This window comes from Polyodon spathula, chromosome 3, assembly GCF_017654505.1.
Source record: "Polyodon spathula isolate WHYD16114869_AA chromosome 3, ASM1765450v1, whole genome shotgun sequence".
NCBI lineage: Eukaryota > Metazoa > Chordata > Actinopteri > Acipenseriformes > Polyodontidae > Polyodon > Polyodon spathula.
In genome coordinates, this window is record NC_054536.1 from 12,849,859 (window position 1) to 12,865,244 (window position 15,386).

Sequence of the window (15,386 nt, forward strand, 5' to 3'; positions counted from 1 at the left end):
CCTTTAATAATGCATAGAATAAAGTTAACATACAGAAGTACCTACTGATGATATATAGCTAGTAACCTATTCTATCACATTAAGTATGTACAATTACAAAGCTTTACAAATCATTAAATTAATGCAATCCAGTAAAATGCTAATACCTACAGTTAAGGTAATGAAATGTTGTAATTTACAGAAGCTGTATGTAATACACATAAGTTATGTTACACATATGTTATATATTTAGGCCATCATAAATAAATATCTTGTTGGTATTAATATTTGTAAAATAAAAAATAAAAAACAATTACTAGTTTACAGTTACCCAATACTGTAGATAGTTGGTAGCTGCAATACATCTTTAGCAAAATCAACATCTATACTATTTCTACAGCATATATCAATATACAGCAAACAGAGGTTCATTTTGAAATACAAAAGACTTACAAGGCACTATAAAAGAGCTTATAAAAAAAAAGAAATACAAAAAAATGCATGCCTAGGATAAAGTCATTCAACTCATTTTTTTTTTTTTTTTTTCCATAGCTGGTTAACTGGCTTGCCAACTGATTTTAGCAAAGGCTGCTACAGCAATATGTTAAGTATTTAGCCAGTTATGAATACCTGGGAATGGCAAATTATTAATGCCACAGGTACGATGGCAATGCACATGTATATACATGTATGCACTCTCAACCCCTCGGTTTTTAGTTTGTGGATCCAAAAAACATTTTAGTACAGCGATGTACAGAGATCTCTTACAGTTTGTACTTTGTAAAGTGGAGGTGGAATATTGATTACATTATGCTTTTTAAGAGGATTTTTATTGTCAGAGTAGTGACTCTGACTGTAACCCACAACTGATAGCGGTCATATCCCAAGCTAATCATAATAGCATCAAGCTCTATATTATTATGATTAGGGTTTTGTCATGTTAATTCAGTCACTGTATTTGGAAGAGTTTTTTTATTATTATTATTTTATTCATAATTCATTCATGTAGGTAAATGACTTATGGCTAAATGCTAATAAACCATTTAATGATTGTTTTAATACCAGTACTGTATATTTACATCCCTACGATACAATTGCCAAAGCTGGAACTTAAAGAGTATTTATTAGCTGAACTAAATCCTAGACTGATTTAAATCTTACTTTCCTAACTGTCTATAAAGGCTTTACATGAGAAACTGGTGTCATAGAAATAAATATGAAGGTCTTTATACCAGTATAGTATCACATTTTTTGTAAAGGAATATTACAATGGAATTACTCCTGTTGAAGTATGTGTAGACAGTCAAACAATATTTATAAACATTAGATATTATGCCTTAAATCTATTTTTCTGTAACACTTCTATTCTTACAGTTTCATATATACAATAGTGTTGTGTTTTCTGAATATTGTATAATAGGGACAGGCAGGTAAGATTTATACATAGAAGTATTCAACTGCTATGATCGTTTTGGATTATATTGATTGTAGATACAGTTAATACACACAGCAAATAACTAATGTCAGGATACCTTTTCCAAAGCTCCCAGGCCATCATTTCCGACTGTGAGATCCAAAGGGTTTTTAAAATTGCTCTTCCTCCATTAATAACTTAAAACTTTGAGGAAGAAATTTAAACAAAACCTATGGATGTGGAAAGTTCTTACAATATGAATCTATTATTATGTATCATCCATAACATAATCACTCAATAAAATCTGTGTAAAACATTTTATGTTTATATAATTATAGACAGTTTTTCTATGATTCAAAAACCTCACTAATAGATATTATATGGTTATTTTCAAGCATGTAATAGATAATAGAAAAGAAACAAATCATGAAAAGCCTTCCTTAATCCATAGTTTATGACGGCTACATATTATGAAATGTTTACATTCCTTACTTTCTGTTACTTGAAATATCAATATCTTGTTTAATGTTAATATTTAAAGCTTCCAAAACTACAGGAAGCCTTTTACATACATATTTAAAATCTCTGTAAAGCATGAAGATTGGTGAGACCTTGGAGTGATGCCTGACTCTAATGGGCTGATCATTTTACCAGAGCAGGATGTTGCCTTGTTCATAATTTCTAAAGACCATTCTGAACTGTAGGAGTAGGTAGCTACTGCTTTTCTAGGTTTCCAAAGCCATATGATTAAAGCATGGCTAAAGCACACAAACAGGCAACTTAATAGGGGGATCTAAAGCAGACAATTATCAACTTTTTTCAATATACACCTATGGCCAAAAATGTTGCATCACCTTATAGACTTAACTCACTTTGCTTCGTAAAGTCGAATGAAACCTGCTGAATAATGTTACTCTGACATAATGAATTACATACCGAAGTTTTCCATATACTGAACAAAAAAAAAAAAATTGAACCGGCCAAAAATTGAAAAATGTGACATTTCAAAATGTAACATGAAATACTGTACCACTATGATGGCTTCCGGTAGACTTTAGCAATATAAATTTGATTATGCAATGTTAAATAAAATATCTAAATTCTGTTCATAGAGGGTTTTTTTTTAAATGCTGTCTCAATCCTAAAATTGTAGGTGATGCCAAAGTTTTAGCTATAGCTGTATGTGTAAAGTTGCATTATCTGATGATGCAGAACTTGGTGCACTCTAAGACACATTAGTTGGTATTTGTCTTTTGCTTGAAAAAGAGTTGCAGTGAAGTCTGACAAAGATATAACCTTGAGTTTGTTCATGATAGTGTACTGCAGCTGATAATTAGTGAATGAGATGCAGTTGCATTTATTTCTGGTGGCAATGATTTAACTAAACAGTATCTAATTTTAAAATTGTATGAAACGTATATTAGCTTGCAAGGCTCGCCCTAGATGAGACTAAGGTTTGGCTAAATATAAGGTCAGTTTAGTTCACTGTGGTCTCAATTAAAATAAGATGAGACTACTTGTGCCTCCTTGGGAATCACCTCAAGAAAGATCAGGATTGAATAAAACAGGAAATTGGATTGCCCACTCATCCTGAGGAAGTCTGGCACTCCCAGGTAATGCTTAATGCACAGCGGTATAGCCTAGAAAGTGAATTACTGCTCTTGCCCACATAGTACCTGATCTAAAGATTGATACAGGTCTTCTTTCTCTAAGGTTTTTAGTAAAGCCCCCAGAAAAGCCCCACTTAAATCAAATACAATTGCAGCAGCAAAGGTCATTCAACATGATCTAGAGAGCATTCAGAACTGGGCAGACACATGGCAAATTACATTTAATATAGATAAGTGTAAGGTACTGCATGCAGGCCATAAAAAGTGCATTATAAATACAATGTGGGAGATACTGAAATTGAAGAAGGAATCTATAATAAAGATCTAGATCTAGGAGTTTACGTTGACTCAGAAATGTCTTCATCTAGACAATGTGGGGAAGGTATGAAAAAGGTCAACAAAATGCTCGGATATATAGTGAAGTGTTGAATTTAAATCAACTGATGTAATGTTAAAACTTTACAATGCATTAGTAAGACCTCATCTTGAATATTGTGTTCAGTTCTGGTCACCTTGCTACAAAAAGGATATTGCTGCTCTAAAAAGAGGGCAAAGAAGAGCGACAAGAATTAATCCTGGCTTAAGGAATGTCATATGCAGACAGGCTAAAATAATTGAATCTATTGTCTTGAATAAAGAAGACTACACGGTGATCTGATTCAAGCATTCAAAATTCTAAAAGGTATTGACAATGTAGACCCAGGGGGCTTTTTCAACTTGAAAAAAGAAAAAAGGCCCAGGGATCACAAATGGAGATTAGATAAAGGGGCATTCAGAACAGAAAATAGCAGGCACTTTTTTACACAGAGAATTGTGGGAGTCTGGAACCAACTCCCCAGTAATGTTGTTGAAGATAACACCTTGGGATCCTTCAAGAAGCTGCTTCATGAGATTTTGGGATCAATAAGCTACTGACAAACAAACGAGCAAGATGGTCCGATGTAACCTTTCTTATGTTCTTAGGTAATACGATTTTATCTTGATACAGTAGTTTTTCAAACATTGCTGAGCCAAAAAAATAAATAAAATCCTTGATTTAAAATGAAATGCTTTTTATGGATTCATTAGCCATGACATTAAAGGTTTCCAGACATCATTATCTAAAGCAATGCACTATTGTCAAGTTGTCTAGTACAAGATGATAAGGTTAAAATCTTTCCACATACTTATGTATTTTATCGGTCAGAGCTGTAGTTGGGAAGGTACTGTATGAAGAAAACAAAATGTGAATAGAAAACCAGATTTATAATTGCACAATTCCTTTCCATGCCATCTATGTGCACACCTTAGCACACAATTATAGTTATAGGCATAAAAAGCAGCTTAGATACTAGAGGATGCATTATTTACCCCCCCCCCCCCCCCCCCCCCCCCCCCCCCCCGTTTACATTAGCATTAATGGGAACTGTCATTTTAAGCTTCTGTGGGTTTTCTTAGCCAGAGAATCTATTAACGCATTGCCCTTTTAGCTGCATCATCCGTCTGCATTATTTCCCCTGCTAAATATTCAAGTGATGTAAGACTGTATTTGCAGACTTTTCCTGGCTGAGTGCCTAACCAATATTTAGAAATACATTGATCGTTAAGGAAGTGGAAACTCTGCCGAAGACAAAGAGGCCATAACCAAATAGAATGATTAATCTGTTCTCTTTGTATTGTGTGGCAGCACAGTAACAGCTCATCAGTCCCTGCTCCACCACAAGTTGCAGTGTTCAATTTCCTCCACTCATTTATTTATTTATTTATTTATTTTTCTTGTCGTGTGTTACTGTTTTAAAGAGTCCATTCTGTTTTGAAAGATTCAGAATGTGTCGATCTGGCCCCATTCATGCCCTCTCAATACAGCAATGCCACTGTACAAGCTTTCAGTAAAGCGCAGTCCTGTGTTTATCATGGTTCACAAGTAGGGATCTCAAAATGTGTATGGGGAAGACAAGTGGGCTGAGGTTAATAAAAACATGCTGCAGCACTCTGAACTAATTTCTGTGAGCCGTAGTACCTGGAAATCAAGCATAGAGTGAGTTACAATAATCAGTTCCTAAAGATACGAAATCCCAACATCAAAAACCAGACACTTTCTTCTCCTTACCAACTCTTAAATGTTAGGAATAATCCCAAATGTATAGTGTAGTAATCTCCAGATACTGAGTGATATAGTGATACAGCTTCTATTGTCATTGTCCTTCTTCTATTTCCCAGATCCTTTTTTTAAAACGCCATACTTTCATATAAATCCTCCCAGTGTTATCATTAACAGCGGGCAGCAGCAGCGGCATGCTATCATAATCACTCAGGGTAAGTGCAGACCTAATCCATACCATAATGTGCTCTAAAGTCTAGCTGTAGCTGATCCTGTGCATATATTCAGCTGGGAAGCGATAGTCTTTACAGTAATTATTTTTTTACTGTGCCATGTACTGCTATCCCTACTCTAGCTTTGCAGTTGATGCTATCCAATGATTGCTTAAGAGTATTATTTTGAAGTCACAAACTAAACAGTGACAGCTAACAAAGTGTTTTCAGGATCTTGCTGTTCAAGGAAGAGAAGGGGCGAGCTGTTTGGACAAGCTGACTGGGATGAAATGTTTGCAATTATTTATCGCTCTTTTTGTTTTTTCAAAATGTAATTATGTTTTTCAAATTGAATACTCAATAAAATAAACCAGTAATATTTAACTGCCTGTTTTTATTGGCAGTATATACCATGCACATAACCATAGCACAGAACTACATTTTCACGTTTAGAGATACACAACATTCTTCTACTGCATCTCTTTGACCAGAATGTTCAATGGCTGACCCAGGGACCCCAAGGCAACTTGAGCAGGTGTTTGATTTGTCTGCAAGTAACAGGAATATTTAGCATGTGGGTAAAGTCTTTGTAGTCATAGCTCTACTAAATTCAATCTCATCTTTTAGCATCAGACTCCAGAAATACACTGCAGACAGTCGTTTGCCCCCTTTAGTCCTGTTTTTAATCTTGGACAGCTTGGTTCCACTATAAATACATAAAAAATGTTTTCTTCTATTTTTTTATTTCACGTGTGCTCGTGTTTTAGTAGAGGTAATTGCGATCAGTACTGATAAATCTACTATTCAAGGCTGGTATAATGTTTGTCCACATGTCCTTTGGTTTATCTGGGGTGCTGGAAAATAACTTAATTGGCATATGTGAAAGATACCTTAAAATTAAGTCAGTCCAACTAAGATTATCCAGTTGGAAGCTTTAGCATTAGATACCTGCCTAGAAAAGACGCAGGATTTTGTTAATGGTTTTGTAAATTTAGAGAGAAAAATAGAAAAATTGGTGTTGGAGGCTGAAGTTTACCTTGAAGTAAAGTGAGAGATCTATGGAACATAAAGTCAATGTAATGAAAACATGGTGATGTTATATGATAGGTCAGTGCTATTCTGTCATGTTTGTCTCTGGAGCAGAAGACGAAAATGTGTTATTACAAACTGATTATAGAAAAAATGGAAATGGACTGTTTACTTCCACTGATGATTCGGCAGAAGAAAGGGATTCTTTTACAGTGCTGCTTTTTGATAATCACGAGAAACTCTACAAACTAGATTACATGAGGACAATAACACAGGCCTGGAAAATGTGACAGTTGAAATAGATAAAAACATCTTTATTAGGAACTATTAGGAAATAATGTTTCACAAAGGCAATGAACCACACGACTTGTCAGTTTGTTTACTATCTGATGTCATTACCCTCTGCAGCTGTTGCCTTCCCCCACTATTTGTTAGCTGTGGCACAGTGATCCGTAATTTAAGTTGTAGTATGGAATGTATATGCTATGCACAAGTCAGGCATTCACTATCATGGCTCTTTCAAACTATTTCATCGTTGCTTCTATCCAGGCATTTCACAATCAACTAACAAATGGATAACCTTCATGAATTTATTACTTTATAACAGTTTTCTGTGCTATCAATTGCCCTTTCCATTATACATTTTGGCATGTTATGAATTTGATGAAAGTGTTCATAATAACCCCTATTCAACCCTTATAATATAAAGTTCCAGAAAAATTCCAGAAGCAATATCATGGACAAATAAGTGGTGCCCACATTTCCATCTTGAAAAATTTTGAGGATGTTTGAGTAGAGAACAATGGATCATACTGAGCCAGAAGAGAATATGCAGCACTAAAAATACATATTTTGACATCACTATAAAATATAGCTCTGTTCTTTACTATTTTCTAAATTACAGAAATAAAACCAAATTCTCATCAATGCATTCTAGAGTTGTATTGGCAGCAGGAACATGTCCGTTTGACCTGTGATTTAAAATTTAACAGCTATGTGTTTTAGTCCATCTTAGAGACTGCCAACGCATCTTTGACTGTAATAAGCATTATTGATTTAGAAACAGAAATCCAAAGAAGCCAATTTTGTCATCTCAATGTAAAATGTGACAAATGCAGAACAAAAAAAGGCTCCCAGAAACAGAAGCAATTTAATGAAAGAATGGCTAAAATTACCTGTTTTATAATATAATTAGTATTTAATGTGCCTTCCTTATCAATTGCTCCTTTGCATTCAGGGAGCTGCATTTATTATTGGATTCAGCCTCAGGGTTTGGTTCCAAAGTTCTACACACGTACAATCTAGGATCACATTTACCCGTTGACGCTATCTCCACTTGTCCAATTCAAAACATATAAAACAGTGGAAATGGCCTTTCATGTTGAAATCTGAAATCCACTCCTGAAGCATAAAGTTTGGAAAAACCGCAATGGGTGCATATTTGGATGCAAATCTTGCATATCAGCCCTAAAATATCAGGGATAGCAGTGTTAACACTTCCATACAGGTCCCAACAACATTCTCTCCATGAACAACATTAAGTGTCAATTAAAGGCCAAAGTCATCATCTTATTTCTCTAGATTCATGGCATAATAGGTGGCATGTTTTACTTTTTATAACTGGCTTAATATATAAAGTACTACTCTAAATATACAACTGTATTATTGTGAATCCCAGCTTTTTAAAACTAAATCATTTGAATGGAAAGATAGTGGCACTGCAATGTTTAGAAAGAAATGTTGGCACAAAGGCAAAATATTTGTTTCAGGCATTGTCAATGGTGTGTGTGTGTGTGTGTGTTTATATATATATATATATATATATATATATATATATATATATATATATATACACACACACACACACACACACACACACACACTTTTCAGGTAATAAGCAGGCATTGTAAAGTTTGTACTTTAAAACATATCAAACTTGGTGGCACTATATTCATACTAAGAGCAGATTAATTTACATATTATTGTTTCTGTTTTATTCAGTTGAGACAGACAGAGCACATAGCAGTACGGTCTTGACATCAATATCACAAACACAAGGTCAAACGTGTTATTCGGAATGCCTTGGATAGAAATCAGAATTGATCTCTGACATTTAATATTAACAGCAATGGGGTTCGTCAACCAAATTCATCAAGCTTTGCAAAGGAAGCTGTGAACTGGGGTGAAAGCGTCTCTTTGCAATCTGGCTTGGGAGCTAATCAATAGTTTGGCTTTGGCACAAAACTAAGATAATGTTTGATATTAAAGAATGAACTGGTCGGAATTAATGGATCACTGTGTAAACAAACAATGCATTAATCTGCTGAAAGGAATTAAATACATTGAGAAAATATGTAATTCCTAATGTACTCTTCTTTCTAAATACACTTGTCCCATTGTTTGTACAAGTGGCTGGATGGCAACAGAATAGTGCTTTCAATACACCTTCCTCCAGATCCTCACATCCGCACACCCAGATCTGATGGCTGATACAATGCACTACTGGCACATGCTGTCCAGACCTTACCAGTTTAAATCAAGTATACATACAGTATACTGCATTAGGTCGTTCCAGATTAAATTAAACCACCTTGTACTCTACATATACATTTAAGGCCAACTACTTGTCAATAGGCATTAAAATATATTTTTGGGGGATTCGATATCTTAGCGGACATTGCAGATTCTGAGATGTCTAATATTACATGGCCACAGGCTGCTAAATTGCCAAATACATACTTTAGATTTTTTATTTATTTATATGTACAAAAGGGAGCTTTGCCTTTAAAGTAGTATATTTGGTATCCAACCCTTGAATTTGAACATTGATTCCTTAATTACAGGTATTAGACATATAATAAAATTGTAACCCACAAGGTCTCAATTAAGAATGACCACTGGAATCCAAAAGTGTTATCTTTGTAATGGTAAACCGGATATATATTATATTGAAAATATTACTGCAAGCAATTGCACAATTTCAACTTATCAAGGATTCTGCAAGATGTGTACCTAATCAATATTGGAATGTAAATCAATTTAAAGAGAGAGGGTTTATATAAAAGATGCTTAGTTTTTGCAATGACTAGTGTGATAAAACTATACTGTACAACTCTTCTTTCCATCATATAGAATTTACAATAAAACCGTTATGTAATTTCAAAAGTCATACGGCATTATTGATCTGAAGAACTTGTCACACTGTCATCATTCGCACTATAATTTTTATTAACCAATTTGCAGTGTGAACAGCACTTATTAGTCTGCACATGTGCAACTTCATGCAGTTGATTTCAGTGCGAGTCGCAAGCTTAGAATCTGACTTGTGCTCTGAAATGCATCTGTTTGGTGGAGTTATTGCTCATTCCAGACTTCAACATCCACTTTGACTTCATCCTCTGAACGTAATGCATGTCTCTTTGTCTTGACAGCGATGCATCTTTAGCTGAGGGGGAAAATCCATTAAAAATGTTTTACTCTTCACATACACGCTCCAAATATTTGTATGCCCAGAAGTTATTTTGTTTAATATTGATCTCTATTTAGAATAACCAGTTCACTATTAAAAAGGGGAATAGCAGAGCAAATTTCAAGTATTTTATTTTTTTAAGTTAAAACATTTTATAATCTCTTCTCTCAATCCTGATCAATACTTGGGACCAGGCTTCAATTTTCTAAACTGACCAATCCATACCAAGTAACAGTAATGGCACACTTACCCATATCACTGCTCCAACCCAAGGCTTTGTACTGGCGCAATACCCTGCCCACTGCATTCCTGTTGCCGGCAACAGCTACGACTCTTGATACACCAAATCGTTGCTTGTAGTACCTCATCAGAGAGCGGTGGCCAATTTTTGCCCCTGGTACAAACAAATAACTTGTCACACATTGACTCAACAAGCAGGATTGTATGGCATAAATAACAACCTCATACAAACTCACATTCATCTGCTTGTTCTGTTCTCCCATTCAAAGCTGTGCAGTTCCTCCCACAAAGCTGTTAGAAGCCATGTCTACAAGGGTTTTTTTGTTTTGTTTTATTTTTTAAAAATCTGTGGCAGAAGTCATATATATTAAATGGCCAATTCATATGTTCTCAAAAGTGATTGTTACCACACAGATACCAGCAGAATCATACATTCTTCCACTGTTCATTTCAAGCACATAGTCTCCTGAGGAATGTGTTCAAAATCATACAGAACCACCGAGATGATAGCTCCAACTATAGACAGAAGACACTAATAAAAGGTGCCCATGGGTTTCCACAAGGACTGCTACAGTATATGCCTACCTGACGGGAGGATCAGCTCCAATGTTTCATCATCATATTCAAGATTACTTTCATCTGGCAATTCCTCATCCTGCATTTCAACATCACCTCCCTCTTTCTGGTCAGGATAACTACTCCTAAACGCAATACAGATACATTTAGATTAGTACTTGGATGATGCATAAGTTAGTGGCAACACAAAAGAACTCAAGAACACTTCCAGATGTTCTGCTGGATATGACAAAGCACATGTTTATTTCATGTTCTGCCTTTTACTCTGCATTACAATTCCATGTCAACAAATTCTGTACAACAATGTATTTAAGACCTTTCTTACCTGAAATCAAAGAAATCTGCAAATTCCAGAGCTGCATCTCCCTCTGTGAACAGTTTACAGTGGCTCTTGTCAGTCATGTGAGCCTGAACTGCCTCAGCTGAGTAGAATGACCTACCCTTTTCATTGCACCAAAGGCAGACATTTCCCACTCCAACCTTTTCTCCTACAAAAAATAAATAAAATGATCATACTTGTCACTTCTAGAGTGTGTGCATGTGAACACACAGTAAATGACTAATAAAAGCTTTTTTATTTTTGCCAAGGACATAAAACGGTTAAAAAAAAAGTTTGCTCTTTAACCCTTTGGAGTCCATGTATTCAGCGCTCATCAGGTCAGGGTCCGACATTGGACTGGAAAGAGAAAATTGTAATGTCGGACCTGCTCAGACATAGGACTGCAAAGTTTTAAACACCGGGGTTAACTAATTAGATAAGAATGGTGTCTCACACACCTGTGACTGATCACACAGAGTGCATGATAAACTATTCTAATATCAGTTTTCCTAATTATTTGAATCGTTTTGAAAGGATGCTGAAAGTTCACTTTTCAAAACAGTAACTTTCTTACTAGTTGAGTAATGTGTTTTGTTTAAGCGTTTAAAACAGAATTCTCAATATATTAAATGTAAAAATTCCAACACCAGCGTCTGCAAAATCAGGTGTGTGCTATTCATGAAGTAAAAAGCAACACATTAAAATCAGAACTTGATGAATGACAGAAAGAGCCTGGTTTGACACTTACCAAGATACCGGAGCAGAGCCCTTAGATCCACCAGGAATTCTATATCAGGGATGAAGAAACTGTGGACCTTGGTCATGTGGGCCAGGTTCTTCATGAGGGAACGAGAGTGATGGGAACAGAAGAGACAGTCTGTAACTGCTATGACACCAGGAGGCGTGTCTTCTAAATGTGTTGACTCGGACTCCTCTTCCATTTCCTCATCTTCCAGATCTTCCAAATCCTCCCATGTGTCTAATGCAAAAGGGAGATAATACCATCGCAGTTTAGAACTAGAACATCCAAGTTCTGCTTCGTGACAAATTCCCTGCCAAGGATGTACAGTTATGGTCAAAAGTTTTGCGTTACTCTATTGTGACTGGGAACTGCCCTGTCTATACGAATGTGTTTGGAACTGGCAGGGAGGGGGTTAAATTCCTCCCTGCCAGGAACACATGTGAGAATGTGGCTGGAGTTCTAATCGAATGATTAGTAATTATTGATTAACTGGGCTCCAGCCACTGGGGATAAAAGCCAGGGGAGAGGCCCTGGCTGAGGAGGTGTTTTTCTGTTTGGTAGTTTGTTCTGTGTTGAAGAGTTTTTGTGTTTGGAAGAAAGGAGCGTCTTGTTTTAAAAGACTTGGAACTAAACCATTTATTTTGTAAGTTTACTTTGACTATTTGTGTTTGAACTTCTTTTTGCTGACCCTTGTGTCTGTTAATTTGATTACTTTGTTTAATAAAGAACTTTATTTTTGCCTTTACTCTGTCTCTGAGCCTCAGCCCTCTGTCATCCTGTCACAATAAAGTTGAACGAAACCTAATGAATAATGTTACGTTAAAATATTGAATTGCATACCTCTTTGTCGCTTTCCACATACTTAACGAAAAACTGACAAATTGAAAAATGTGACATTTTGAAATCAAACATTAAATACAGTACCACTATAATGGCTTTTGGTAGACTTTTCCAAGATCATTTTGTAGATCTAAATTATGTTCTATATATATATATATATATATATATATATATATATATATATATATATATATATATATATATATATTTATAGGGTGATGCAAGAGCAGTATACACAACCAGAGAGCCATTAGTACTGTGCAGAAAAAGAAAAAAAAATAAACCATCACATCACCATGACATGCGACAACACGTTATTTAATACAGCCACAGATTCTGGTTATAGCATTACATTACAAATTGTTGATTAATCAGTTAAGTTAATAAATCAATGAAACTACTGAATTATACATATACTGCCAGAGTATGTAAAGGTAGGTCTAGCATTTCCCATAGAGTACTACCATAAAACTGTATACCCAAATGTTTTAAAGCTTGAGAATGTCCATCAGTAAAAGGGATATGCCTGGTAATCATTGTTACCAAAAAAGCTTTTTAAAGAGATGCTATTTGTAGTTGTGCATCAGAATCGAAACTAAGAAAACAAATTGAACACAGCTAATGAAAGTACACGTAAAAACAAAATGTTGCATCCGACAGTGTGCTAACTTAATCTTTTTAATTTATTATTGCATCCACAATATAAAAACATATTATCAACCGACTGGCTGCACAAACTATGCAGGGTATCGCCTAGATGATGTAGCTCAAAACTGTGGAGTGGGTCCTGGAAAAAAAAAAAAAAAAAAAAAACCTGAAGTTCTTAAGCACCTCTTACCTTCCTCTTCAGGGACATCTTCCATGGCTGCCTCCTCCTCTCCCTCAATGTGCTCGTTCCCTAGTTTCTTAGCCTGTTCCTCAAACCACTGAAGCCTGGGTGGCTTGTCTGGACGTTTCTTTTCCTGTGATGAGGGCTGGCTCTGGCTGGCAGCTCCTGATGCCTGAGCAGGCTTACTCTTGAGCGAACCTGCCTGTTGGGCCCTGATGGCCTGCTGGATGGCAGCGTTCATGGCATCATGATCCAGCCCCTTCTCCAGGTTCTTCTCATTCAGTCTCTCCACTTCCTTCTGGGCAGCCTGCGATGCCTTCTTCTCAGCGTCCTGGTGCCTCCGGGACTTTATGTGGTTGTCAAAGGCGTTGACCGTGGAGAATCTCTTCGCACAGATGCTACACTGGGTGGTTGCGCCCTGGCTCTGAACCTCCACCGCTGCCCGCTGCGCCATAACCCTCTCCTGGAAGTTTTCGGCCGTGACAGGGGGCATGTCTGCCACCTTGCGTTTCAGGTTGTACCGGTGCCAGTCTGTCTTGTAGTGGGCACGCTGTATGTCGCCATCAGCAAACACCACCCGGCAGCTGATGCAGGTGTAAGAGGACATGGCTGCAAATTAAAAGGATGATGTGTTACTGAAGTGAAGCGCTGTTTACTATTGGCATTATTGTGATCAAATTAAGTAAATGCAGACTGGAGTACAATATTTAGTATATTGTAGAAGATGGTTAATCACTAGAAAATACACACACAACACCACACTTACTAACAGTTTAAATTCCAACATCATCATTATTCATAACAAACACTGCCTCCATTGTTCAATAACACTTTGTCTTTGGCATTATTTTAATTACCGATATCAAAAGCAGTCAAGTTGTATGTCATCTTGCAATTAGGCCTCGAACACATTTCTTACGGTAGAACTCTTCGAAGAGCTTAAAAGGCCAGTGTGTTGCATAAAAAAAATGAAAACAGGCTATTTTTTTTGTTCTTTATAGATTTACAAAACCGTACTACTGTTTTCCTTTTTAAATTATAGTCGTGGGGCAAAGCGTGGCCTATTGAATAACAATGACTCTGAGGCTGCAGGCTGAGCTCTTCTGTTTCACTGGTCGCACTAAGGCCTCAAAACGACAACTCAAAAACAATTGTGAACTTGTATATCTCTCACAAATCATCTGAAAAAACATGTTCTCAACACACAAGATCTATCAACGTATAAACTGTGAAACCCATCTCCGCGAACAATGTTATTTTAATCTTTTTTTTTTTTTACCCTTACCATCAAATTTATATTTTAAATTGAGACAAATTGGGAACTGGACGCTGGCGTCAAACCTGAGAAATAACTCGTAAGTAGTTGCAAGGTCTTATTAAATATTAATTTCAACAACTTTGAGTATGACGTCAGGGGGCATTAACCTTAATATTTGCCTACCACAGCTATTACTTGAATGGTCTGCAAACTTACTGTACACCTGACATGACTTGTGAATCACGGTGGTACAGAAAACATTTATAATAAATAGGATTACAGTACCACCAGTGATTATTATCCTGACCTGATCAAACAGCTTCCATTCATAACAGACAGGACAGTCAATAAAACATACATTTTCCCATCATATAAAGTCATATGGTTTAAAAAGTACCACTTTTTTTTTTTTTTAAATCACAGTATTTTGCAGCGACCGCTCTGAAAATGTAAAAGAAAACAAATCCGTTAATTTGGCATATATAGATATTCTCGTTATATCGAGCCCTGCAACAATAACCCGAAAACAAAAACAATTTACAGGTACATGGCAAAGGAGATTAGCTGCTACGTAGTAATCCCTTTTTTTAGTCATGGCAAGTCAATGCTTAATTACAACTGTTACTATAGTACAGTATTGCTAACAAACAAACAATACTCACCAACTGTAAAAGTTCTTAACCAACCCTGTAGCTACACAAATTTGTGTTGTCAAGTTATATAACCACAACACTCAGCAACAGCACGTTTCGCAGTCTCCGTTTCCCCCACATATAACGTCTTCCGGGT

General features: G+C 36.1%; 1 protein-coding gene across 1 annotated transcript; it reads right to left on the reverse strand.

The window, feature by feature from the left end:
* Positions 1 to 6,611: 6,611 nt before the first annotated feature.
* LOC121312737 (zinc finger protein 622-like) lies at positions 6,612 to 15,386 on the reverse strand. Its single transcript, XM_041244462.1, has 7 exons — positions 15,260 to 15,386; positions 13,349 to 13,948; positions 11,677 to 11,907; positions 10,935 to 11,097; positions 10,619 to 10,734; positions 10,044 to 10,187; positions 6,612 to 9,769 (listed from the first exon to the last, which is right to left on the reverse strand). Exons 2-7 carry the CDS (start codon positions 13,944 to 13,946, stop codon positions 9,636 to 9,638), a joined length of 1,386 nt encoding a protein of 461 aa, XP_041100396.1. The 5' UTR covers positions 13,947 to 13,948; positions 15,260 to 15,386; the 3' UTR covers positions 6,612 to 9,635.